This window comes from Prosopis cineraria, unplaced genomic scaffold (assembly GCF_029017545.1).
Source record: "Prosopis cineraria cultivar Desert tree isolate PC_DT_omini unplaced genomic scaffold, ASM2901754v1 PC144, whole genome shotgun sequence".
NCBI classification, from domain to species: domain Eukaryota; kingdom Viridiplantae; phylum Streptophyta; class Magnoliopsida; order Fabales; family Fabaceae; genus Prosopis; species Prosopis cineraria.
In genome coordinates, this window is record NW_026555471.1 from 21,783 (window position 1) to 49,135 (window position 27,353).

A 27,353-nucleotide genomic window follows, 5' to 3' on the forward strand; every position below is an offset into this window, starting at 1 on the left:
GTTTGATATTCAGTTTTCAAATAAGAACAGCTGAATACAAATCTTTTGAACAAGCTTATGTTATTTTTGGCTTCAAATATTGATCTCCAATGTTGTCTCCAGAGAACCTAACATAGCAAACACTTAAAAATTGCACCCCAAAGGCACCTAAGATTATCCAGGTGATAAAGATCTGGGCTGTAATGAATAATAGTGAGAATTTAAACCCTCTTTTTTTCAGCAAAGAATTAAAACCCTCTTAATTAAAAAAAATTGCACCAACAACGCCTCACTACATTCAAAAGCAAAATCTAGAAAGTAAGAAATAAATGAACTTCTTTTCGTGCAATTCATGGAAAACAAGATATAGAAGGCCTCTTAAATTGAAATTATCATAGGTAGAATCTTCATGCTGAGCTGAATTTGGCGCGCCGCTCCTCATATGATGCTGAATCAGTGAAATCCAATTCAATCAGAGAAAGAGATCAGTCATTGAAATTATCATTGGTAGAATCTTCATGCTGAGCTGAATTTGGCGCGCCGCTCCTCATATGATGCTGAATCAGTGAATCCAATTCAATCACAGAAAGAAATCAGTCAAATTGAGATAACTCTGACAGTCATTTCGAGCAAAGCTTAAAAAGAATATTGACCTGTATCCCAACCAACCATTATCAGATCTCTATACAATATAAATGTATAATAAAATTATCAAAATGAGACTCAAACCTAGGTGTAAAGAACTTTGTTTTCAAATTATTATTGACAGGATGGGGTTGGCATGGAGTAATAAAATGCTAGCGAGTACAAAAATAAACCTGCAAGGTTATAGAGTATGCACGAGACAAATAAAAAAAAGAGGGGGGAGGGGCTAAGATGGTTTTGAAACAATTAGTCCTGTCTCGCTCTATAGTCATCTCTAAAATTGTGGGTGACAGAACTCACGCTCAGTTGGTCGTGACATAAGAGGGACATGGGAAGCTTTCTTCTTGGTTCCTTCATAACGCTGCAAGCTTTGATCTGGAAAAAGAACTGGCATCATCAATCATAATAAACAACTTTAACCAAAATAGGCATAAAATTGAAGTGGAATCCATAATCAAGATTTGCAGCAGTACCATTTGATGGAGGCATGAAATTAAGAATAGCTTCGTGGAAGATTGCAGCCTGGAGCTGGAAAGTTTGGCATTCATTCACAAAGTGTAAACGCAAGGCTTCTCCAGCATCTGGATATATATACAGTTAATTTGAGTATTATTCAGCAGTTCTGAGTTAACGACGCTTGAATAAGAACCATCTTTAACGTTATACATTAGAGATATACCTGAAGAACACATAAACCTAATATCTGCAAATTCACAAGACTGAAGAACCAATGGAATCTCTGCTGCCATGATATACTGGGGTTTCCTTGGAGTCCTGTTAGTGTCCAGTAAAATATCAATCACCTACAAATTTAAGCATCAAAGAATTTAGAGTCATTAGCGCAAACTGCAGAGGCTTATAACAGACATGGAGATGGAGAAGAACAATATGGAAATACTTTCAATTTTGAAGGTTTCCTTTCATCCTCACATAGATAACCTGAATATATATATATATATGTGTGTGTGTATATATGTATATGTATATATATAACAATTGCCATTGGCCCTGCCATATGGTATTTTGTCCTATTTTTTCAAGTCAAATCATATTTGGCCAGCTACAGCTCGAATCATTTATAAAGATGTTTCTTCCAAGAAATAAAGAACCTTTTCTGCTTCCACATCACCTCATTGCTCTTTCTCTTTCCAAATTTTCACAAATCTAGAATAGCATTGATGTCCTTTTTTATCATCAGTACGTCCTTATTCTGGTCGCTCATTCAAAATCAGGTAGCATCATCTCTCTTCTCCCCTTCTACGCATGTTTCACCTACATGAAATCTGTATCCTCTCTACAAATATATTTCTATTCTTGATATGGAGATAATCCAAGTCTCCCAGGTTTCACCTACACAACTCTTGCTCAATTTCACTGTTACACGAATTCTCTCTCTCAATTGTGGAATTCCTCGATTTATGGCTTTTCAGGTGGCTACAAGAATTCTTCTGAGTAGCATACCTGTTTTTCGTCCATAAATTGAATTTATTTGATTTGACATTTTGAAATCAGAACAGTGCATCATTGCAGAGGTTGACAAGTGGTCACAGCCATTTAAGACAAGTACCAAAAACTTAAATGCAGACATCTATTAATATAAAGCAATAAAGTATTACCACAGTAACAACTAAGACACATTTTTATATGGCAGAAGAGACAGAACACTTCCATTTAGTAAGTGTTGCCTTTATTTAGCCCACAGAACTCTTATTATTCCACTTATATAATGTTTAACCAGATTTGTTACTTCTTTGCCTTCACAGTTAAACTTGGAGAACATGTCAAGGTGCAGCCTGAACAAGATTTGTTCTATTGTAATTTCACAAAGTATAAATAATCAACAAGGAGACGTCTATATAGAATATAAATTTATACATGAGCATGTTAGGTACGCACATCTGGAGATTCAAGACCTTTGCCAACCATGAATAGAATGGCAACCATGCAGCGAACCTGATGCCATAGAAAAGCTGTGCCTTTGATTTTAATCACCCAGAGTTGATTATCATCATACCTGAAGGTAGATTTGGGGGAAAAAAAATTGCTCAGACTGTAATGTCCACGACAACTCCAACTGACAAATTGCTAGTTCTAGTAAGGATAATACATTTATTAAGTTTTTAACTATATAAAGCCACCATAACTCTGAATTCTGATATGACACAGGTATTGAGTGTTCCCCATTTGAGCTATATATCATGTAAAATGTAATTAGCCCCCTCGTTAAAATTTCTGAGAGTTTGGTACAAATATGAAGGCTAAAACTTAGTGCAAACTAGTAATGTGCATTTTCGATGGTAATTTAGCACAACATGAGCATGCACACACGTGCAGAAACACACAAAAGATCAGAAAAATTGTCTACCAATTTTAACCTCACATTAGTAGGAGACATCTCAAACAAGTTGATATGCCGCCTATAGTTGTGTACATTTGCTGCATCCATTTTACAGAAGTTCCTATAATCATGTTCTCCTAAGAACTTCTTGGCAGCACTCTCCATAGCCTGAAGTGACATTATACAAAGAAAAGTATGTACCGCTCATTAGTAATAAGCCTTTTGAGTCTAGGGTATAATCACAGACAGGCAAAGGAGTTCAAAAAATTTTAAAAAAATCACAAAAGGAAAATGGTTTTCCTGCCTGAATATTCAAGTTTTCTCTCCAGAAAAAATATTCATACTCCCTGCTTAAACAGCTGAACCTGATTAAAGTGAACAAAGAAAGTGATAAGTGATTGCAAATTAAGAGGTCAACATTTCCAAGTAACAGGTAAAAATAATTTCAGTTTAATCCTGGCAATCTGAAGGTCGGAAAATACAATACAATTCAAGAAACATCCAAACCATTCTACCTCAAAATTCAGTTTAAATTGCAATTATATGATTAAATTGTAATAGCTTCCTATATGAAACCAACTTCTTGTCAACTTAAGTAAGCTCTTGGGGCAATTGAAATTGTCGCCCAAGTCAGCCTCTCTAGCAGGAATTTAACATAACGCCTTTGCCTTTTCTTTGAGCGATTCTATTACAAGCACTAATTCTAGTCTATAATATCTTTCTCTGTATTTCTATTCTGTTTTATATACTACTTGCATGTAAAGGAAGATTATTTGTTGGACTTCATATACCATTACACATTTGTCTGGCCCATTCAAATTCAAGAATTTCAAATAGGCCATTTCATTCATTAATTATAATGTCGAGGGAATTACAAAGTTTGAAACCCTTGACCAATGTGGAATAACTTTTGTCCACAACCACTAAACAAAAGGAGTGCAACTTAATGGAGTTTCAAATAAAATTAATTATGAAGTAGGGTTGGGAATCTTCCAATATGCCATAACAAAAATAGTAATTCCCAGCTCTTGTACTGCTCTTGCTGTCACCAATTCCCCATATGACTTGATCATCAGGTGAAAAAGCAAAGTTACAAATGAAGCAGACAAACCTTGCATGGAAATCAACAGGAACAGGACACCAGCCCAGAATTCGAATATCATTAGGAAGGACTCGATTTAGCACCTTCACATAATCAATGTCCCCTTCTGCAAAAGGCAAGTTAAATTTATTCAAAAAGAGGGAAGAAACAGAACACGACTCAGTATGAACAATGCTGGAGAAGCAAATGAGACAAAAAAATATGGCAAACAGTCACCTCTATTGCTCTGGCAAATATAAAGTGCCAAATACCATTACTAAAGTCAAATTTACAATCGCCTAAAATCAAGATGCCTCCATCATTTTTTTAATCATCAATATCCAACTCAATGGACATAAAAACATCTCATAACAACAAATAATAAGCAATCACAGGGAGAAAAAAAAAAGTAATCTCATCTTTCAAAAGAACTTTGTTCTAACCATGTTGCTCTTCTGAAAAAATTTCTCCAGCATTTCTATTATTTGTTCCTGATTCCTTGAGGTTTGACCTTAAAAAAAGAGCTATTACCTGCTTCAAAATTTTGCTCATAAGAGCCACTTAAGTAAATTAATTAACAGAAAGCATGATGCTCCATATATCAATAACTAAATTTAGCTGAAATGGCTGAAATAAATACAACACCACCACCATATGAACTTTCAATCCTGATGCTTAACATAGCTACCTTTTAAGGGATGCATAGTCAAATGGAAATTTATTAACTTGCTTCAAATTTTCTGCATAAAAATCCCTTGTCTTCCATTTAGAAATTTATTTAGCATTGCTCTAAACAACCTCAACTTATCTTACAAGCATTTGTCATAGAAGCAGGTTCTAGGAGACAATGATTGCTATCGTGTATCTTAAGTTCTTAACAGTTGGAAAAGTATAAATTGGAACTTATATAAACTACGTAGCATTGATATTTATCAGTCATTGCTGGTAGGAAGTGTATTTTTCTTTTATTTTCCTTTTCATTTCAAGTTGACTTACTTGTCCAACAGAAGAAACACCTTTGTCTGTTCTACCACATCTTGAATATTGTGACTCCTTCTTGTCACCAACCAATAGCCTTGTTTTCTCAAGAGCTTTAAAAATCTCAGACTGCAATAAAATTATAGATGATAGATCACACAGAGGCATTCACTCGCTGACTTTACAGCATATTAATACTGAGGAAAAATTCAGAACTCTTCATCCATCGCATGGATAATTTATAATGTACATTCATTTTTGTGATGAACTCCGCCTATGTTTATAGCCGGTCCCAAGCCCGGGTAAAGGAGGAGGGTTGTGTTAGGCCATCAACAGCCAATGTAAAAATTTGTTGAATCTATCATGAACATGGACAATAGACGTTATAATGTTAATGCTAGGTCGTTGCCCGTAAGTAACGCGCTGCATGGCTCGAGTACAGTGATAAGTGAGTTAGAGCCGCTGCATCGGCGCCCGGATGTAGTGTTAAATGAGCAAGGGCTACCGCGTCATTCTGGACGCACGCGGCTAAAGAAGTTAGTCCATAAGAGCAAAATTAGATTTGGTACTTGGAATGTTGGGACATTAAATTGTAAATCTGTAGAGGTTGTAGGGGTTATGATTCAAAGGAAAATCAATATCCTTTGCTTGCAAGAAACAAAATGGCGTGGAGAAAGAGCTAAGGATATTCAAGGTTTCAAACTTTGGTATACAGGAAAAGTAAGTGCACGCAATGGAGTAGGCATCATTATAGATAAGGAGTGGAAGAAGAACGTTGTAGAAGTTAGCAGAATTGGAGACAGAATTATTTCTTTAAAAATGATAATTGGACGTGAGACTGTTAATATTGTTAGCGCTTATGCGCCGCAAGTCGGACAGAAGCCAGTCTTAAGGAATTATTTTGGGAGGATCTGGAGGGGTTGATTCGACACATACCACAGAGTGAAAAGATTTTTATTGGAGGAGACTTTAATGCGCATGTCGGGAGGGAAGCTGGTCAGTATGCGAGGGTGCATGGTGGTTTTGGTTTTGGAGAGCTAAACAATGAAGGGCAAACTCTTCTTGATTTCTCATTGGCGTATGATTTTAAAATTGCCAACACTTGTTTCAAGAAGAGAGATGAGCATCTCATCACTTACAAAAGTGGAGCCTCAAGGTCGCAGATTGATTTTCTTTTGGTTAGGAACACAGATAGAAAACTTTGTAAAAATTGTAAGGTGATCCCTGGAGATGCTGTAACGACACAACATAGGGTCCTAGTCCTTGATGTGTGTATTATGAGTAAAATCCAAAAACGTCGACAAGTAGTAACACCAAGGATTAGGTGGTGGCAATTAAAAGGTGAGAAGCAAGATATTTTCAAGCAAATCTTTTGGATAAAGGAATTTGGGATTCTCAGGGAAGTGCTAACATCATATGGGAGGATATGGCTAAAAAGATACGGGAGGTTGCAAAAGTAGTTTTGGGAGAATCGAAAGGTTCTGGTCCGAGAGATAAGGAGTCTTGGTGGTGGAATAATAGTGTACAGGACAAAATCAAGTATAAGAAGAACTGTTTTAAAGCCATACATTTGTGTAACAATGAGGAAAATTGGGAGAGGTACCGTATGGCTAAGAAGGAAACTAAGAGAGCTGTGGGTGAAGCTCGTTCCAAAGCTTTTGAAGAATTTTATAAGAACCTTGAGACGAAGGAAGGAGAGCAAAATATTTATAAGATTGCCAAGAGTAGGGAAAGAAAATCAAGAGATCTAGAACAGGTAAGGTGTATTAAGGATGAGAGGGAAGAATTTTAGTTACAGATGATGAAATTAAAAATAGATGGGAGACTTATTTTTCTAAACTTTTCAATGATGGAGAGGATTCATCTAGTAACTTGGAGGATTTAGTAACTGGTGAAGGAGAACAAAATTTGTCATTCTATCGAAAAATACGTGATAAGGAGGTAAAGGAAGCTCTTAAGAAAATGGCAAATGGTAGAGCCAACGGACCTGATTGTATATCTATCGAAGCGTGGAAATGTTTAGGTGAAGAAGGGGTGAGATGGTTAACTAAGTTATTTAATGTGATTTTACGGTCCAAGAAAATGCCTGATGAGTGGAGGAGAAGTACATTAATTCCTATTTATAAAAATAAAGGAGATATTCAGAATTGTACTAACTATAGAGGGATTAAACTCATGAGCCACACAATGAAATTGTGGGAGAAAGTAATTGAGCACAGGTTGAGATTGGAGACAAGTATTTCTGAGAATCAATTTGGTTTTATGCCAGGTAGATCAACTACAGAGGCGATTTATCTACTAAGGGGATTAATGGAAAAGTATCGTTGTAAAGATAAAGATCTACACATGGTTTTTATTGATTTGGAAAAAGCTTATGACCGTATACCAAGAGAAGTGCTTTGGAAAGCGTTGGAAAAAAAGGGAGTACGGATTGCTTATATTAAAGCCATACAAGATATGTATGAGGGGGTAAAAACTAGTATAAGAACGCCTAGTGGTCAAACAAAGGATTTTCCTATAAAGATTGGACTACATCAGGGATCATCTCTGAGTCCTTATTTGTTCAACTTGATTTTAAATGTTTTGACGGAACATATTCAAGAGGAAATCCCGAAATGTATGCTCTTTGCGGATGATATAGTTCTTATAGCAGAGACAAGAGAAGAGGTTAATTGCAAACTTGAGTTATGGAGGAGGACATTGGAGTCGAAAGGTTTTCGTCTGAGTAGAAGTAAGACGGAATATTTATATTGTAAATTTGGTAAAGGACTATTCGAAAATAATTTGAAGTGAAATTGGGAGATCAAATTATACCTCAAGTGGAAAAGTTTAGATATTTGGGAGCCATTATTCAAAATGATGGCGAAATCAGTGGAGATATTTCACATAGAATTCAAGCTGGGTGGTTTAATTGGAGAAAAGCTAAAGGAGTTATTTGTGACCGTAGGGTGCCTAATAAACTTAAAGGAAAGTTTTATCGTACTGCTATCAGACCGGCAATGTTATATAGTAGTGAATGCTGGGCTCTAACGGGACAGCAAGAGCATAAAGTTGGAGTAGCAGAGATGAGAATGTTACGATGGATGTGCGGACATACACGTAAAGATAAAATTCGAAATGAGCACATACGTGAAAAAGTGAGGGTGGCACCTATTGAGGAAAAAATGGTAGAAAATCGGTTGAGATGGTTTGGGCATGTACAAAGAAGACCAAGGGAGGCACCAGTGAGAAGAGTGGAACATATAACTTTGAGTCCGATTAAGAGAGGTAGAGGAAGGCCTAAGAGAACACTCTTGGAAGTTGTTGAACGTGATCTCTTAATTAATAATATTTCTAAAAGCTTAATAAATGATAGAGCACAATGGCGTCTTGCAATCCATGTAGCCGACCCCACCTAGTGGGATAAAGGCTTGTTGTTGTTGTTGTTGTTGTTTTATTCATTTTTGTGATGAGTAAAGATAATTCTGCTTGCTAGTATGCATGAAGAATTTGTGCAGCTTATGGAAATAAATGGCTAAAAAATCAGCGTCAAAACAAACCTCGACAGTTGGATCCATTTGTGCCTCTGACGAAAAACCATAGAACCTGCATTTAACAGATAGCATTAAAAAAAAAACCTAATATTCATTATCACATATTATTTATAAAATTCTAGTTCAATAAATATAAACAAGGCAGTGAAATAATGGAAGGTGAAGCACTCCAGATTCTTCCAATTCAACTGAAGGAAATACTAAACCTGCATGCAAAATTCAGATTCTAAAAGGCCCTAAGCACAGTCACGTCATCTCTGAAGAAACCTCTAAAGATACTCAAGTATATTCATCAAAACTTAAACTATTTACTCATATGTCATGACCTTAAAATTCTAAAAGTTGTACCATATGATTGTGCTGCGTTGAAAAATAAATTATATGAAATGCACCACATATCTGTCTTTCCTTTATAGGTCACAGCTTCCATGCTTGTTTTTCAGTAAAAGGTGAAGGAATAGTTTGCTCTGTGCTCATTGCACAGCTTTGTGCTTCTATGCCTGTTTTAGGGAAAAAAAGAAGAAGAAGAAGAAGAAGAAGAAGAACATCATATACCTTTTTCCAAAGTACATGACTTTCAGAGCAACATATCTCTTGCTATGTTTGCTAAGCATCAACTGATAGCCTGTGTCAAGATTTAAGGGTAATTCACATATGCAGCATGTTTTAGCAGTCTGAATTCTCTCGTGACAAGAAAGTAAGATATATATATAAACTATAATTGCACAATAAATATGACAATAAACTCAGTTAATTTATCATTTTCTTTAAAAATGTGAAAAATACAAAATCCATGCAAATAAAACAAACAGATTAAGCATCCGGGTTTATAACTCAATGAAATCAAGGAGCACATCAAAAAAATGTTTACTAGGCATATAAGAATATAAGTGAAGCTTAAAATTTTCAGGAATTGACACTTAATATTTTCTACTGACCTTTCCGTCTAAAAATAGTCTAGTACATTTATTCAAAGAGATTAACCATATCAAACAAACAGTCATTGGTAAAAGAATAGATGGACAATGAACAGTGGAGGCAGACACTTACTCTAGGAGTGGGAGACAGAATATATGGTTAGAGGAACACTTTATCTCTTACCTGATTTCTTTAACATGGTTTACAGTTTTCAATTAAATTATTTTCTTATGTATTTATATTGTGCATATATCATCCATAGGTATTCATATAGAAATTCTTAATCGTATACTCCAAGATGACACAATGTTTGCATACATGCAAGAAATCATAAAACTAATTACATATGCTATTACCAAGTAAGATGATGAACAATTTTAGAAATCAACTTTAATTTTTTGTCAGGTTCCTTGTACTTTAAAAATTTTCCGCGAAAGCCATCTCAAGAAGAGGGGGAAATATACAAAAAATCATTTCTTTGGCACCACAAGGACCGATAAATTATCTGAAGTTCCAGCTTTTAACACAAGCCACAGAATTCATTCCACAATCCTCTCCTCAAACATCAAATTCCATGACAGTGCTTCTACTTTAATATATTGCATCATATGCTCAAGTGCTCTATCAGCATGCTAGGTTCCATTATGATTACAATGGCAACCGTATTATCAAAACTAAACATCCAAAAATGATATGGAGAGGGCAACCTGGCACTTTTTGTATCTTCTCTTCTGTCTTCACGTTTCCTTTTTTTGATTTCATGTGTTTGTCATCAGAACTGTGTAATTTCTCCTCAATCTGCACCACAATTTAATATCCCTAAATAATGCAGTAGAAACCTTCCATATTTTCCCCTTTCTTTTCCTTGAGTAAATTTTTCCTAGCTGAAAATTTGCAATGGTTTATAAAGCTCACAATGATAAGAACTTAAAAAGAAAATATTAGCTAACCCCGTGCTTGCCACAATTTGTGAGTTGAGACAATAACTTTGCATTTTCAGCCTCTAATTCCTGGTTTATGAATCAAAGTTCAATAAGAAAAACAACAGATAAAATTGTGAGCTAGATTTATAAACAGATTCTCATTGCAGTTTCTGTACTTATCAAAACAGAAAAAAAAAAAACACAACAACAGCAAAAAATTACATTCAATTTATTAATTGCAGACCAGACACCAAGGTTAGAATTAACAACAGAGGATAATTAGACACACACATCAATCCCCTTTATTATTATTATAATTATTATTATTTTCTATCTATGATTATATGAAGGTGTTGAGTTTATTAATATTTTCAGAGCCAAATGTAAAAAGACCAAGTATCTTATATGCCTGCATTTGCTATGGTAATATGATTATCATACTAAAACATGGAAATATAGGATGCCAAAAAATCGTAAAACCTTACATGCTTGGGCGTCGTCATCTACTTGTTTTTATTGTCAAACCAAATATGGAATCTCTAACTTCCCAATATCTGATGTGACAGCAATCTTACAAGGAACTTAATAATAGTACTTGGTTCTCTCCATGTACTTATGCCTAATAAACATGCAACTGAGTTCAACTCAACCTACACTCTGAGTCAATTTCGCAATTAACCATGAAGCTTAGATGGTCTTAATAAAATTATCGAAAATCCTTTCTTCTATAATTCATGCATCTCTTTCAAACTTACAGAGGATCCAGAAACGCACATTGAACTGATAGCAGTGTCTCAAACTGTTAAATACTCAGAACAGTAATGAAAGCAAAAAAATCTATTAAATAAATTAGAGCAAGAATCTTACCCTAAAAAATTTAATAGCCAGAGTAGGAGAATCTCCAAGGGAAATGATATTTTATTTCTCAATGTGTCTAGCTATGACGAGAGCCAGCCCATTTATAATGCAGGAATTACATCAGAATAACAAATAAATAATAAGAAATAATCCCAACATATCTTACAACTGACTCAAACTGACTTAACGTCGGTGAACCACTTAGCAAAAGTTGATCCATTTATTTAGCTAACTGAAAATGCAATAATTAAATAAAAATTAATTTATTTCTGCATAACTGATTCAAACTTCCTCCCATTTCTTCTCTGATAAGTCAATAGTGGAGGACCCTGTTGACTTAGCATGCTATCACAAACGATATTTCAGAAAGTGCAGAAGTGTAAGAAGCAACAATTCCTAAGCTTTATACAAGCAACAAGAACTAAAACGAGACAAACTGAAAATACTCGCTAAAACGAGACAAACTGAAAAAACTCGCGGGCATGCTAATCAAGCAGGAGAAGCCATTGTACTCAGAAAAGATTGACGGTCTAACCAATAAAGCCCAGTTAACCCCAGAAAGCAAGAAAATCATTTCCTTTGAGTTCCTCGTTTTGGTTTTCCCACTTTCCCGGCAAACAAACAGAGACTGATCATACCATAACCCTGGTTTGAAGAGCATCAATCTGGGATTGCAGGCTGACTACGAAGTCAGCGTCTTTCGTCGACATGGCCGACTTCAGCCTTGAGCTTCAGTGCGAATTCGCGACAGTCAGGCTGTAGGCTTTAGTACTGGTTAAGTCCGAACTCCTAATATTGGTTAACGTGCAAGGGCGAATTTGGGATTTTGGATCGCTTTTATTTGGAGAGAGAAAGTCTTCTTTTCCCCTATTACTATTACTTTAGCGTGAAACTATACTTTATGATTTTTGAAAATAACTACAATAATGCGATTTATGCTCCAAAGGAATTTCCATTCCCGGCTTTTTCAGGCAACACCGAAGTTTTTGCCTGACCCCAAAAATTAAAATAAAAAAAAAAACAAAGAAAGAAAGAAAGAAAGAAAGAAAATAACTTTGTTAGACAGTATTAGGCTATTATCGCTGCGCTTGAAATTTATAGTTTCCCTTGATGGTCAAAAAATAATGATGATGTTTTCCTTTAAACAAAATAAAAAAAAGTTAAAAATTTATAAACCACCAATACTTTAAATTATCTCATGTATTTGTATTGATATTGTATTCATTGGCACTTTTTTAATATGTATCCATAAAGTATTAAAATATTATTTTTTATTTTAAAAATTTTTAATTTTTGATACGTATTCATTATTTTTAAATTGTAAGTTAATACCTTAAAGTTGATACTTTGAGATTGCTTTTAAAAAAATTAAATTTTATTAAAGATTGCAATATTATTTTCTTTGCTTCTAATATGTTTCTGTGATTTGTTTTCAAAGTCAAAAATTAAATTTTTCTTAAAAAATAAGTTTTAGATATAATAAAAGAATAAAAATTATATTTTTTAATTATAAAAATGTGGGAATATTATCTTTTGGCATATAAACCCGAAATATAAAACTATTGGCAAAGATTAGAAGGTAGGCAATTAGATAGAGTTAAAATAAAAGTATAATTAATAATTATATATTGCTTGGTGTTACTATAAAGAACTATATATATATATATATATATATATGCTAGGTTGGATATTTTATAAATTGAAATTATATTTTTAATGTTTTTATGACTTTTTTGACAAATATATTTGCATGTATTGAAAGTATATTGTATCTTATATTTTTAAAAATAAAAGTATCAATCTGATATGTATCATATCTGATATACATATCAATATTTATGCAACATAATCAAAGACTAATCTTCAATGTAATCTAATTGATTAAACACCGAGTATAGCATATTAGGTTGGGTCAATTAAGTTTTTCTTGACCTAGAATGAATCATACAAATTTAATGACATAAGACTCTTGCTCTTCTCACTCTTAATATCTCTAATCTTTACATATTTATTAAGTGAAAATAATTTATAAAATATAAAATTTATGAGAACATTTTTCATCGATCAATCACATTCATTATTCATTGACATATTCAAGAAATTTTTGTTACTGCTACTCGACAAATGACATCCTTACCTACATTTTAGGAGTCATGAGTTTACTTGGTCGAAAGCAAGGCCTTTTCCTCTCCTATTTCCAAAGGCAAAGGAATTAGAAAGCTTGGAACATCATAGACGAGACAAACTCGTTCAAGATCCGCATTTTGATTTCCGACACACACATGGAAACACCTCATATTTTGCAGCTACCTTTGAACACTGTCTTTCTCTTTCAATTACTTCCCCTGATCTGGTGCCAACTGCTACTTGTTCGGCTAGGGTTGAATCCAACAAACTACACTGTAAGAATCTCATAGCCATTGCTGGCCACTGCCTGAGCTCCCGCAAGCTCAAATCTCACAGAAGCAAAATTGGTTTGTAGTGTATGGCTTTTTTCCAAGAGAAGAGGAGATTGATTCGAGAAGCATTTTTAAGATTGAAGCCTTCTCTGATGTGCCATTGACTAGAGCTTATTTCTGATTCATATGGTGCTAATATTGTGATCTCTTATACATGCAACTAGCAAAATTAGAGTGATTTGTGAAGGCTTAGAGAATTAAATAGATGCGATGGATACCAGTAATGGTTCTACGTTAAGTGAACATCGCAAACCTCATGAATCAGTTTCAAAAAGTGCAGATTCATTATCTGTTCCTCCATTGCAAACTTCTCCAAAGTCACCGAAATCCTGTGGCTCTCCAAGGTCCCCTAGGTTCCAAGTCAAGGGCGGCAAGCGAAGTCCAAATCATGATAAGCACCCATATTCTTCAAGAGACGGATGTCCCAAGAAAGGTAAAGCCTCTAGGACAGATTCTTATGGAGGCCTGTTCCATAAAAGCTAGGTAGATCAATCTCTTCATGAATACACGTGTAAACATGTCATGCATGAGTCCCATTAATAAGTGACCCTGATTACTAGGCTTCATGTCTTTAATAATATATAATTACACTTACGTATTTGTAAGCTTGATCAATCTGTTTCAGAATGTGCAGATCCATTCTCTGTTACTTCATTGAAAATTTCTCCAAAGACACCGGCATCCCCCACTTCTCCAAAGTCTCCGAGGTCCCCAAGGTTACCTGGCCATAGTCCAAAGAATGAAAGGCAATCACGTTCGCCACGAGATGGACGACCAAAGAAAGGTACATGCAATATTCAAAATGATTAAATTTCCCATACTGGGTTCCATTTGTTGATATTTGATCACTCCTATTAAGATGCTAAAGTTAAACCTATGTGCTAGGTTATCGTGGCCATCTAATTGCAATGCGTTTTTTCCATTATAGGATACACTATGACTCATAGTTACCGGAAAATGAAGGGAGTGGTTTGGCATTATCAGGGAAATTTTCCTTCCATTGTATTCCATGGCTATCAAATATTTATTATGATATTTAGCGAAAACCCATATTATTCCGTTAATTAAACGACTTATCTGTTAAAAACGCCCCCGTTTCTTTGAGGGGACTCCTGTTAAGTTACATTTTCAAACTGAGGTGCTTTGTGACATTTTGAAGTCCATGTACTAAAGGTGTAGGTAAACCTTAATTTGAGTGGATAAAATGCGTTGTCTGAAAAATATTTCTGATATTTTTATGTTTGAGAGTAACGTTTTAATCTTTTTTCTTTTTTCTTTTTTCTTTAATAATGCAGGAGGTTGTGGAGGGAAAGGCACGTGGGGAGGATTGCTTGATACTGAAGACATGAACTTTCTTGACCCTCATGATCCAAACTATGACAGCACTGAGGTGAAAAGATTAAACCTTTGGTTGCTTGTTTTGCGTTTATGTCATGTGATCAACACCAAGAAGTTGAAAGCAAGTATGATTTGCAGGAAAATGAACCTTCGAATGAAAAGAAAAAGAAAGGGGAGTTAGATGAGTACAAGAAGAAAGCTACAATAATAGTGGAGGAATATTTCACCACCGATGATATTGTTGCTGTAAAAAACGAACTGAGAGAACTTGGAACGCCATACTTCAGCTACTATTTTGTCAAGAAGCTTGTTTCAATGTCAATGGACAGACATGACAAAGAAAAAGAAATGGCTGCTGTTCTGCTATCTGCACTTTATGCTGACACAATTGATCCTTCTCAAGTTTACAAGGGCTTCAGTAAGCTAGTTGCATCTGCAGATGACCTGATTGTAGACATACCAGACGCAGTGGATGTTCTAGCGCTTTTCTTGGCTCGAGCTGTGGTTGATGACATACTTCCTCCTGCATTTTTAAAGAAACAGATGGCTTACTTACAGAAGGATTCAAAAGGGATTGAAGTCTTGAAAAAGGCTGAGAAGAACTATCTTGCAGCCCCTCTGCATGCAGAAATCATAGAGCGCCGGTGGGGAGGCAGTAAGAATATGACAGTTGATGATGTGAAGGCTAGAATAAACAATTTGTTGATAGAATATGTAACAAGTGGTGACAAGAAAGAAGCTTTTAGATGCATTAAGGATTTGAAAGTTCCATTTTATCATCATGAGATAGTGAAACGCGCTCTTATAATGGCAATGGAGAGGCGCCAAGCAGAAGGTCCCTTACTAGATCTCTTGAAAGAAGCAGCTGAAGAAGGTTTTATCAACTCAAGTCAAACCTCAAAGGGCTTTGATCGGTTGATTGACACTGTCGATGACTTATCACTTGACATACCAAATGCACGTGAAATACTCCAAAAACTAATGTCCAAGGCAGCATCCGAGGGTTGGCTATGTGTTTCATCTTTGAAATCGCTCTCACCGGAGACAGAGAAAAAGTCACTAGAAGAAAATGCAGCCAGAAGTTTCAAGCTAAAGGCTCAGTCCATAATTCAAGAGTACTTCTTGTCGGGTGATATATTTGAAGTAATTAGTTGTCTTGAGCAAGAGAGCAACACTAGCTCTGCACATCTCAAAGCAATCTTTGTCAAGAGACTTATAACATTAGCTATGGATCGAAAGAAGCGGGAGAAGGAAATGGCCTCGGTTCTGCTTTCATCTCTGTGTTTTCCAGCTGATGATGTTGTTAATGGTTTTGTCATGTTGATAGAATCAGCAGACGACACTGCTCTGGATAATCCAGTAGTGGTGGAGGATCTTGCCATGTTCCTGGCCAGATCAGTAGTGGATGAAGTCCTGGCCCCACAGCATCTAGAAGAGGTTGGAACACAGTGTCTGGGGCAAGATTCAATAGGAAGTAAAGTGCTTCAAATGGCCAAGTCATTGCTAAAGGCCAGGCTTTCTGGGGAGAGAATATTAAGGTGTTGGGGTGGAGGGGGAAGCAGCAGATCTGGGTGGGAAATTGAGGATGTCAAGGACAAGATTATAAACCTTTTGGAGGAGTATGAGTCTGGAGGTGACATAAGGGAGGCATGTCGATGCATGAAAGAACTAGGAATGCCATTTTTTCACCACGAGGTCGTCAAGAAAGCCCTGGTGAAAATCATTGAGAAGAAGAATGACAGGTTGTGGGGTCTGCTCAAGGAATGCTTTGAATCAGGACTGATAACTACCAACCAGATGATGAAGGGGTTTGGAAGGATTGCAGAATCTCTTGATGACTTGGCTTTGGATGTCCCTGATGCTAAGAAACAGTTTATACACTACGTGGAACGAGCAAAGAGCTCAGAATGGTTGGATGCTTCATTTAGTCTCAGCAAATTTGAACATTCAACGGAGAATGGAACCTGCTAACTCTGATGGGGTAATCAACAATATAATTTGTACTTCGTTTCTTTTTCCTGAATTTACTCCTTTTGATCACATATTACCATGCTCCTTGACCAAATCCTGAAATTCCTTTAAAAAAAAATTTTTTGGCGCTTTATTGCTTGATTTGTTGCCCCCATTGTCATTTGACCCTTAGTTCTTCTTAACATGCCATTATTGGCATCAAGGTACGTAAAACCGGACCGGTCATTGAACCGGTTATGGCATTGGGTCACGGGTTAGTGGTTCAATTAGGGTTGAACCGGGGGTTGAACCGGTGGCAAATCGGTCATGATTAAAATAATACAATTTAAATAAAAAGACATTAATTATAAAAATATTCAACTAAATTCAACCACTCAAAAGTCTAACAGTAATAAAATACAATATTTTAAATATCTATCATTACACTTACAACTCTTCAATCTCAAAAGTTTAGAGAAGAGATGGAAATAGAGTTGGAGAAGAGACGAAGATTGAGCTAGAAAAAAGACGAAGAGTCAGAGACTAAGCTGGAGAAGAAATGAAGATAGTAAAGACAGAGATAGAGTTGGAGAAGAGATGGAGATAGAGCTGGAGCCTGAAGAAGAAACGGAGATTAAGCTAGAGAAGAGACACTGATTAGGTTAGGGTGAGAGAGGAGAGACACAGATGAAAGGCCGAAATAAATGTTGTTTGAAAATCTGAATTGGACTTAGCGTGCTCTATCTCTAATTTTTTATTTTTTGACTTTAGTTTTACTTTTTTTTTGTTATCTTATTTCTAAATTCAACACTCTTAAAAATAAAAAGTGAAAAAAAAATTTAAAAAAAATAACCTGGTTAACCCAGTCAACCCACCGGGTTGACCGGGTTACACCGGTTTATTTCGTTACCGGTTTAGGAGTAAACCCAGACCGGACAAGGGACCGGGTCACCGGTTTTTGGGTTGACCCGACCGGTCCGGTCCGGATTTCAATACCATGATTGGCATCACTAAAAGTTGACATTTGTTGGCCCTACTGTTGCATGGCAGTACACGAGACATGGTCTGGATGTTGTTTGTTCCTGACTTTCTTTGTTGGGGATTTGGTTTTGGTACTCAAGTGATGAGCACCATGGTGATGGGCATCACGGTCCAGATTTTGTAGAATTTATTTTTTATTTTTATTTTATATTTATTATAAAAAATTATAAAATTTTAATAAATCTATTTTATTATATTTGGATAATTTAGATTTAATTTGGATGATTTAATTTAATATGAATTTTTTTAAAATTTTTATGACTTAAGTATTCAGATGTAGTAATTTAGACATAGTCTGTCCAAAGTATATACGAATATTCAATTTATGAAAATAAAAAAATTAATATTGAATTGGACCGTCCAGATTAAACCTATATTGTTCAAATTAATGATAAAGTAGATTTATTAATATTTAATATTTTATATTTTAATAAATATATAATAAAATATTAAAAAAATTGGTAAATCTGGACTGTCCAGTAGAGCCGGTAATTCGGGCGGGCCGGACTTATTCGGGTCGGGCTTAAAGAATTCTACTCTTTCTAAAAAGCCCATATAGCCAAGTCCGGCCCTAACGCCTTCGGGCTTCGGGCTTATTCGGGCCGGCCCGAATACCCGAAACTTTTTTAAAAATATTTTTTTTATTTTTAATCAATTTTAATTTTTAAATAATTTTATTAACCATAACAAATTATTTTAACTTGAAATGAATAAAAAATAATAACTTATTAACTTTGTAGTTAAGTATTTAAGTAGTGTTACTGTTTTGTTGTATTATGTGCAATTTATTCATAAATGTTTCCTTTACTTGTAAATTAATGTCATATTTATTTAAATATTGCTCTTATCATAGTTATATAAAAATATTTATATATTTTAATTGAATCATATTATTTTAATTATGATCAAGTTAATCTCAATTCAACTACGGTTAAACTATTAATTTAAAATTATTGTCCTGATTAGTTTAAAGTTTTTAATAACTATTGGATAAACTGTACTTTTTATTTTTAAAAATATGAAAAAAATAGTCGTCATTATATTATATAAAATAAAATTATTTAATTATGGGTAAAATACTATTTTTTTGAATTTTTTTAAATCTTTTATATTGTTTAAGTCCTATATACAAAAAGTATTTACTTTAGTTCATTCTTAATTTTTAACTAAGTCTGGCATGGATAATAATCAAATAATTATCTAAAAATATTATTTTATTTATTATGTTTGTTTAGTAGTAGAGCCGAAAATTTATACATGTCCAAATTTTATTTTTAAAATTATTTTTAATTTAAAATTAATTATCTTATTTTATAAAAAATATAAAATATAATTTTTTGGACAAGAAAATGATTTATATGACTCAATTTTTTTCAAAAAAAAATTGAGTCTTAAAATATAAAAATTAATATTAAAATATATTTTAATTATTATTTTGAGATATTTTATTTGATTAAAAATAATAAAAATGAAAAAATATAAATATTTTTATTTTTTTCAAAATAACTATAGTAATACACTCAAATATATGGTATTTTAAAATAAAATAATATAAAACTTAAAAAATAATTAATATTTATTATATTATATATTTTAAAAAAATTATTTTTTTTCCTATTCGGGTATTCGGGCCAAGCCCGAACCCGATCGGGCTTAGCCCGAATAATAAAAAATATTATTTTTTTGGGTTCGGGCCTAAATTTTTCGGACGGGTTCGGGCTGGCCCGTCAGGCTTGATCCAAATTACTGACTCTACTGTCCAGAGTGCTCATCAGTTAATGAGCACCGAAACTGGTCCTTTTGTTGGGCTCGTTGCTCTGCATCACTTAATTTGCGGTCAACTATTTCATGAACGACTCGAGGCAATGTTCACATTTGAAGATGCAGCAACGTGGACATGATCTGGAGCAAAGGATGCATTATGAGCCAGATTGATTTTGAGAAACTAAAATATCTATACTGAAATAAGTTCAGTTAAATCAAACCTTTTTCTTTCAATTACTTTTTTGGCTTTTATGTTAATGCGGAGATGGGGCGAAGATGGAGCGAAGATGGTGAAGCCATACGTGAATTTGTTTGGAAAATGTATAAAAAGTAGTGTCTGGATTTTTTAAGAAGAATAACATCATTTCGGGAAAAACAGACTAATGAAACATTAACTATAGTCAATATATCATCTTTGACCTCACTAATTAATGATTCTTTTTGTTATGCATACATAAAAATTATCAAGTTTAGTTTTAAGCGATTCTTAATAGGATGTTCATCAAATCATAGACTTAAAATTTTGCTATATGAAACAATTTTGTTTACATGAGTCGTTGAGTTGTAACAAGTTAAAAATTATGCAAAGTGTCATGCTCAACGTTTTCACTATAGCTTAGCAAACATTCATTTGATAAGAATGAAGGAAAGCGATTCTCTCTGTTTTATTATTTTTGTCATGTTTACTATATCTTTATAATTATTATTTAATATAGTTATTATTTTTGGATAAAAAGGTAAAAATACCCATAAAATAGTCAACCATTGGCACTCAGTATCCTAAAGTAATGAAAAAAGTAAAAATAACTATAACGTTACATGGATTTGTGCAAAAATAATCAGACTGTTAATTTTAACCTAACATTGTTAACTTTAACCGTTAAATGCTGATTGTACATGTCACGTGTCAGTCTTTACTGATGTGGACTAAAAAATGGGCAAAAATACCCACGACATCATCGAGCATGAGCAAAAATACTCATAACGTGACCAAAATTGGTGTAAAAATAACCAATACATCCAATCCCTTAAATATTGACCGTTTAGCTGACACCTAAGTAAAAGTTGACTATTTTTTTCACTGATATAAAAAAATATTTCTAGATGAAATTCTCTGAAAATTAATCAATTATTGTATAAATATCATGTGAGAAAATATTATTTTGACTAACTATCAAATTAAATTGCTTGTTTTTGGCAACAGTAGCTAAAATTATTTGAAAATTTTGAATCTATCGTGAATGCAATTGTTTAAGGTTGTAAAAATATTTTTAAGTTAGATGTGCTCAATCTCAATTTTTGATTTTGAACAACCTATCTCACTATGTAAAATCTCAAGTTTTGTGGACAAGAAAAATGAGTGGAGAGAGAGAAAGGAAAGGGGTGAGATACGTAATGATGGAAAGAAACTATATGGCATTAATTTTGATAGATTGGTCACTATTACACTTACTAAAGTAACATTATAGGTACTCATACAATGATCGATCAACATCCATAAAAATTTATTTTGGAATATTTTTTATCTACATCAGCAAAAAAAATTAACTTCTGCTTAAGTGTTAACTAAACGGTCAACATTTAAGAGATTGAATATATTGGTCACTTTTGCACCAATTCTGGTAACGTTATCGGTATTTTTACTCCTGATCGATGACTTTGTGGGTATTTTTGCCTCTTTTTTAGTCCACATTAGCAAAAACTAACACATAGCATGCACAGTCAGCATTTAATAGTTAAAGTTAACAATCTGATTACTTTTGCACTCATCCATATAACGTTATAGATATTTTATTCTTTTTATCACTTTAGGATGCTGGGTGCCTGTGCCTAACTACTTTATAGGTATTTTTATCCTTTTATCCTTATTTTTAAAGTAGAGGCAAAAAAATTAAAATAACTTTTTTATTTTACATCATATTATGCATACCTACATTCTTTTTGGCCATCTATGCATGCCTACATTCACTGAAATTAATTTTGCCCATGTTTTTGTTACTCGATTATAATTGCCTGAACACAGTTTTTTTTTTCCTTCTCTCCTTTTAATAATTGGTAGTTGATAGCCAATATTTTTTCCTTTGTACAAAATGACAAGATCTTACGCATCAAAAATAGCAAAAAAAAAAAAAAAACAAAGAAAGAAATGTGCGTGTGTGCCAGATTGGTGAACTCCTATTCAGCTCGCTGTTTGCTTCTCTTTTCTAAATCATTTTGCTTTCAATAAACTTTCTAATCCTTGCGTCAATATTGGTTTATATTTTAAGAGTTTCTGAATTTTAATTTCTCAAAGACTTTAAAATTTATTTATATATAAATGTAATATATAAATATACATGTTGTAAATCTTGTTTTTAAATAGTTATTCCTTGTTAAGATTTTTTTTAATGAAAAAAATGGGAAACATTTACCAACTCAAATTAGCATAAGTGCTAAAAGCTCTTGTGATTTAAGCAAGCAAGGAAATAAAAATTTGAATCATAATCATTATATATGTAGCATTTTAATTGAAAAAGTTACCAATAATTAAAGGTTTATATATACTTCATTCATTTAAAAATATAAAATATTTTTTAGATGCTAAATGTTTAAAAATGTAAAGCATTTTTAGTCTTCAAAGTATAATCATTGCTCTTTTTTTAAAAATATCTCTATTAATAATGATTTTATATTTATTATAGGTGATTTAATAGGAATAAATATGAAAAGATAAAATTAATTTGAAAGTAAATAACTATTTTATTAAAAGATAAAATTCAATTAAAAATGCTTTATATTTTAAAACGAGAGAGTATAACTTAGTTGAAAAAAATTAACTATTTGCCATCGGAACTGGGGCCAAAAAAATTATCAACAAGAATCTAATTTAGGACAATTGATAATGGAACCAACTCTTGGAGGACGAGGAGTAGCCATACATTAACTTCGGCAGGTGCACAAATCTATCAGTTCTTTTGCAACTGTTTCACTGAGAGCTAAGATAAGATTCCTTCGTACAACCGTAGTCGAAGGGACCCCCGCCCCCCTTTTTTCCTCCAAAAAACAAAGAAAAAACTTCAGCGTTCAATTATTCTGGTTATTTGTTCTTCAAGCCCCAAAACATAGCCTTGCACTCCAACCAGATATGCTTACGAACAGCATGAAAAACAAATACAAAAATAGTAGAAAAGCATACACAAAACAAATAACCAGAACGCGCTATTAAGTATTATTAATAATAATTATTCATATCAATTCTAAAAAAAAATGTATTTAAATGGAAAAAAAAATATGCCATCTTACAAAAAAACCTGAAAGCATACAGAAATCCATTAAACTCGACCACAGGAGCATGAGCTGCATCCATTCACCAACCAAACTTTTTCAGGACGTGTTTGGTTCTCTTCCTCATGCGGGTGAAAACAATAACTGCACAAGCCAAGATCCATGGAGGAAAGCCTCCACCGAAAAGGTTTAATTTCTTGATCCATTCTGGAGTATCCTTCGAAACCAGTACTATCATCATGGTTATTAATACTACCCCAATCAAGATCTTGGTCACTGGTTTAATAATCGAATCCTGCAGAAAGAATTTTAACACATAATATATATCATATTATGCATGTTACAAACTGGATACAAGACTTGGAACCCAATGATCAAAAAAAGATCAGTGATGTCTTTAAAAATTTTATTTTCCAGCTAATTTTAAAAACTTATTCCAGACTCTAAAGGATTGGAGGAGCTAAACACAAGTCGTATTACACGGAACAGAGAAAAACTTTCACATGTTTCACTTAATAAGATATATAGAAAATGTAGTAAGCTGATCCCTCAGAGGATTCCCCTAGTGAGATGCACAAGCTTATATGTAGACCAACAAGAGATTACCTATTTAAATCACAATGTACTTAATTGAATCGTTCAGGCAAGGGTTGGAGAAATGTAGTTCACATCTAAAAGGGCTCATTTATTTACCTTAGAACTGTCAGTGAACCCATTTATATGCATAACACCAAAAGAGTATGTCTTGGTAATGATAAAATAACATTAACGGGCATAATTGCTCCAGAACCAACTAGTTCATTTTTTAGCATTCCTAGGCATACTATTCCTTGTCGTCACATGACTCCTCATAATCAATAGATGATTGCTGCCAAAGCCTTATCAAATGTCATTTCATTCTTACTAAAAACTAGACCACATCAGACTGGTTTTGCTCGATCTTTCTGGGAGGAAATGTTATACTAGAAGAAAAGCTATTACTTTTTTTTCCCCCTTGTCAACGAAGAAAAGCCATTACTTGGTTTTAACTCATATATTACTTCCATCAAACACCTATTACGAAGAGAATTTTAATCCTTTAGAACATCCGATCTTTAATAATAAACAAGCTATTATTCAGCAAGGTTTCTATTCTCGTGTATATATTACCTCCTCAAACCTTTCAGGACGTAAACATTTATTTAATATCTAAGGTACCCATGCTTATGCCAAAATGTTAGTTTCTAGAAACTAAAATCAATCACTCATGTAAATAGATCCCCACCCTAGGCCAACCACCAGACAAAAGGCATGAGTTAAATTCTAGCGTTCATGGAGATAGTAAGTTAGTTTCTCTTTCACTGCGAGAACCAAAAGTGAAACTCGTTGAAAACAACTAAGAGAATCATCATCTAGGAAGCCCCTGGTCTGGTATTCTAGTTCTAATGTTTCTACAAGAACAACTCACCAGCCTTAACATGGTTTGGCGAATGAACCTCCCCCCTTCCACGTTAAGCAAGTAAAACAACCCTCAAGGAATAAACTTTGATCCTTGAAAGTCATATTTACCACCTAAGTATATTCAACCACCAATTCACCCCCTTGTTTTTTCCCCCAACAGACAAAATCATGAAGCAGAAAGATCCAAGCTTTAACCAACTGTCAACAGGCAGATAATACAGTAAACCTTGACGAAATGAATGATAGCTTTTTACGTTTCATAAGGCTTTTTATGGCTCATAAATGAATTAGATTTTGGCTCTCCGACTAGAGTAGGCACAAATTCCCTCCCAATTATATACAGTGCCATTCAACGATGCCGCTGTACAATTCTTCCATACTTCTATAGTTCTACATCCTCAGAAGAATAACATTCAACAGTTCAATACTCAAAACCAAACTACTTGAATATTTTCATCCATTACACAAGCCATAAATATCAAGAAATAACTCCCTAATGAATACACTATAAACATATAGAACAGACATAGGAAAAACAAATATACTTTAAATTAAGGAATTACTCGAGGCCCAAACTAATTAAACATCCTTATCTAAAAAAGAAAGGTAAAATGTCGCGTAAATTATACCCCCACCTCCAATTTAGATTATATCCACGTAGAATAGAACATAGTTTTGACCCTTCTAATAAGGGAAAGAAATAGAACCTCAATCCGTCTGAATTACTTCCTCTTTTCCAATTATAACCATGATATGAACTAACAATTCTCTACCTATCACGAAAAGTTAAACATATTGGTTATATACACACACCTTTGGTTCTCCATCAATGTAAACAACTCCTCCATCCCTGTAAGTCAGCATCGATCTGCCGTTTCTAGGGTTGAACCGAATGGGAACGCCGCGTCCCGATTGAGGATTGAAAGCGTAAATGGATTTAAATCCATACTTGTCGAGGATATTTCGGACTTCTAATTGGTCCTGGTCCCAGCCTCCCAGGGTCGACTTGAAAACTTCAATGGGCCCCTTGCCCAGACTGTACAGGTGGATCTCCACCTCCGGAACCTTGGTCCGCACGTGTCTTTGAGCTGTATCGGAATCGGTGCCTACTTCCTCGATTTCTCCAATTAAGGGGGCTTTCTCCTCCTCCATTTTGCGTGCTCCCGCGGGCTCGCTGATACGGTGAAAGCGAACGCTTTGATTGCTTTGCACGGAATTCGCACTGTTTGCTATGGTGATAGCGGTGATGATGTTTTCTGGGGTTCCGTCGTTCCGGTGTGGCTGAAGAAGGTAGGATGTGTTTGGATTAAAAAAAAGTCACCAAGGTTTGTGAGTCTAAAGTGAGTTATGTTAAGATATTTAATTGAAAAAATTAAAATTTATTAACAAAATTTGATTCAAAAATTAATTAAAATATATAATAATAAAATAAAATATAAATTAGATTTATCTCCCATATAATGCACGAAAATATCAAATATTTTAGTTTTTAAGAATAAAAATAAATATAAATATGAAAAAATTATTTTGATATCTTTAAACTAAAATATATTATTTGCTCTTTATTTTATCTTAATTTAATATTTTTAATTTTTAAAATTTATACAAATTTCTCTTAAAATTAATAGTTTAGAGTTATAAAATATAAATATATTTTTTACTTTTGAGTTTTTATTTTCACCCATCTAATCATTAAATGATAGTTACTATTTTTGATATATTCTTTTAAATTTTTATTTATATTTTAAATTTATTTAGTATTTTTTAAAAAATTAATTACATACTTTATTTTTTAAAAATATAAAGCATTTTTAACTTAATATCACCCTAATAAAATAGTTACTTGCCTTTAAAATAATATCATCTTTTCATATTTACTATTTAATTGGGTGGTTCGCACTAATATAACTATAAAATAATTTATTTATTATGAATATTTTTTAAGAAATGATTACATCTTTAAATTACATCTTTAAATATCAAAAATATTTTATATTGCTTAACATCCAACTCTTAAGAGATAACCCCTAAAAACAAAGGGAGTAAGTTTACTAAAGCAATATTTCAAACACTTATCTATAAGTAATGCAATAATTATTAAAAAAGATTAAATGTGCGGTGAAAGATGAATTCATTAATATTATATAATTAATTTGTACTCTATAATTTTTGTTACTCAGACTTGAGGCATATAATTACATTAATAGTTTTTATTAGTGTTCAAATCATAATCAACTTTTACATATAAATAATAAAATAATAAATTTTTATTCCTTATGCATTTGAAGAGCATAAACAAAAACTTGTTTTATATATGCTCATATAAACTATTTTGATTTGTTACCCTGTGTTAATAATAAATACTCACTTTGTTAAAAAATATAAGATATTTTTAACTAAATCTCACATTCAATAAAATGATTACTTGTCTTCAAACTAATCCCTTTTGTTCATGTTTACCCCTATTAGTAGGGTTTTTTATCCTAAAATAAAAATAAAGTGATTTATTTAATAAGGTACTTTAAAAAAAAAGGGCAATGACTACATCTTAAAAGATTAAAAATGTCTTATATTTTTTAACATTCAACATCAAAAAATGCCTCACATTTCTTAATAAAGGGAGGATATAAAAAATTCTTTGTATATCTAATACCTATTATTTTACTAAAAATCTTATATCCACAATCAATTTTTAGTATAAAATTCTACATGATCTCTCAAAATATAAAAATTTTATTATTTTTTATACATTGTTTAAATTTTTAAAATTTATAAATATATACCCCACTTATATTTTTTAATGGTAGGTCATACGCACAACTTTTTTATACCCCATTACTTCAA

At 33.3% G+C, this 27,353-nt stretch overlaps 3 protein-coding genes across 8 annotated transcripts; 1 reads left to right on the plus strand and 2 right to left on the minus strand.

Moving 5' to 3' along the window:
* Window positions 1-43: 43 nt before the first annotated feature.
* LOC129295571 (uncharacterized) lies at window positions 44-12,049 on the minus strand. 4 transcript variants are annotated; one of them, XM_054934099.1, is made up of 15 exons: window positions 11,892-12,049; window positions 10,423-10,482; window positions 10,180-10,270; window positions 9,110-9,179; window positions 8,561-8,606; window positions 5,040-5,150; window positions 4,487-4,574; window positions 4,074-4,170; window positions 3,267-3,327; window positions 3,000-3,130; window positions 2,521-2,638; window positions 1,304-1,427; window positions 1,098-1,205; window positions 925-999; window positions 44-536 (listed from the first exon to the last, which is right to left on the minus strand). In XM_054934099.1, the coding sequence occupies exons 1-15, from the start codon at window positions 11,961-11,963 to the stop codon at window positions 496-498; spliced, it is 1,293 nt and encodes a 430-aa protein (XP_054790074.1). In that variant the 5' UTR covers window positions 11,964-12,049; the 3' UTR covers window positions 44-495. The 4 variants fall into 4 exon arrangements, with proteins under 4 accessions (XP_054790074.1, XP_054790072.1, XP_054790073.1 ...); XM_054934097.1 differs by having other exon boundaries at window positions 11,789-12,042; XM_054934098.1 differs by having other exon boundaries at window positions 500-632; window positions 11,789-12,042.
* A 1,390-nt stretch (window positions 12,050-13,439) lies between these two features.
* LOC129295573 (MA3 DOMAIN-CONTAINING TRANSLATION REGULATORY FACTOR 2-like) lies at window positions 13,440-17,154 on the plus strand. Of its 3 annotated transcripts, none has more exons than XM_054934101.1 (4): window positions 13,440-14,145; window positions 14,338-14,496; window positions 15,008-15,102; window positions 15,189-17,154. In XM_054934101.1, exons 1-4 carry the CDS (start codon window positions 13,923-13,925, stop codon window positions 17,019-17,021), a joined length of 2,310 nt encoding a protein of 769 aa, XP_054790076.1. In that variant the 5' UTR covers window positions 13,440-13,922; the 3' UTR covers window positions 17,022-17,154. The 3 variants fall into 3 exon arrangements, with proteins under 3 accessions (XP_054790076.1, XP_054790077.1, XP_054790078.1); XM_054934102.1 differs by having other exon boundaries at window positions 14,347-14,496; XM_054934103.1 differs by having other exon boundaries at window positions 14,070-14,195.
* A 5,836-nt stretch (window positions 17,155-22,990) lies between these two features.
* Window positions 22,991-25,820, minus strand: LOC129295570 (uncharacterized). Its single transcript, XM_054934096.1, has 2 exons — window positions 25,323-25,820; window positions 22,991-23,364 (listed from the first exon to the last, which is right to left on the minus strand). The coding sequence occupies exons 1-2, from the start codon at window positions 25,659-25,661 to the stop codon at window positions 23,152-23,154; spliced, it is 552 nt and encodes a 183-aa protein (XP_054790071.1). The 5' UTR covers window positions 25,662-25,820; the 3' UTR covers window positions 22,991-23,151.
* Window positions 25,821-27,353: the final 1,533 nt, after the last annotated feature.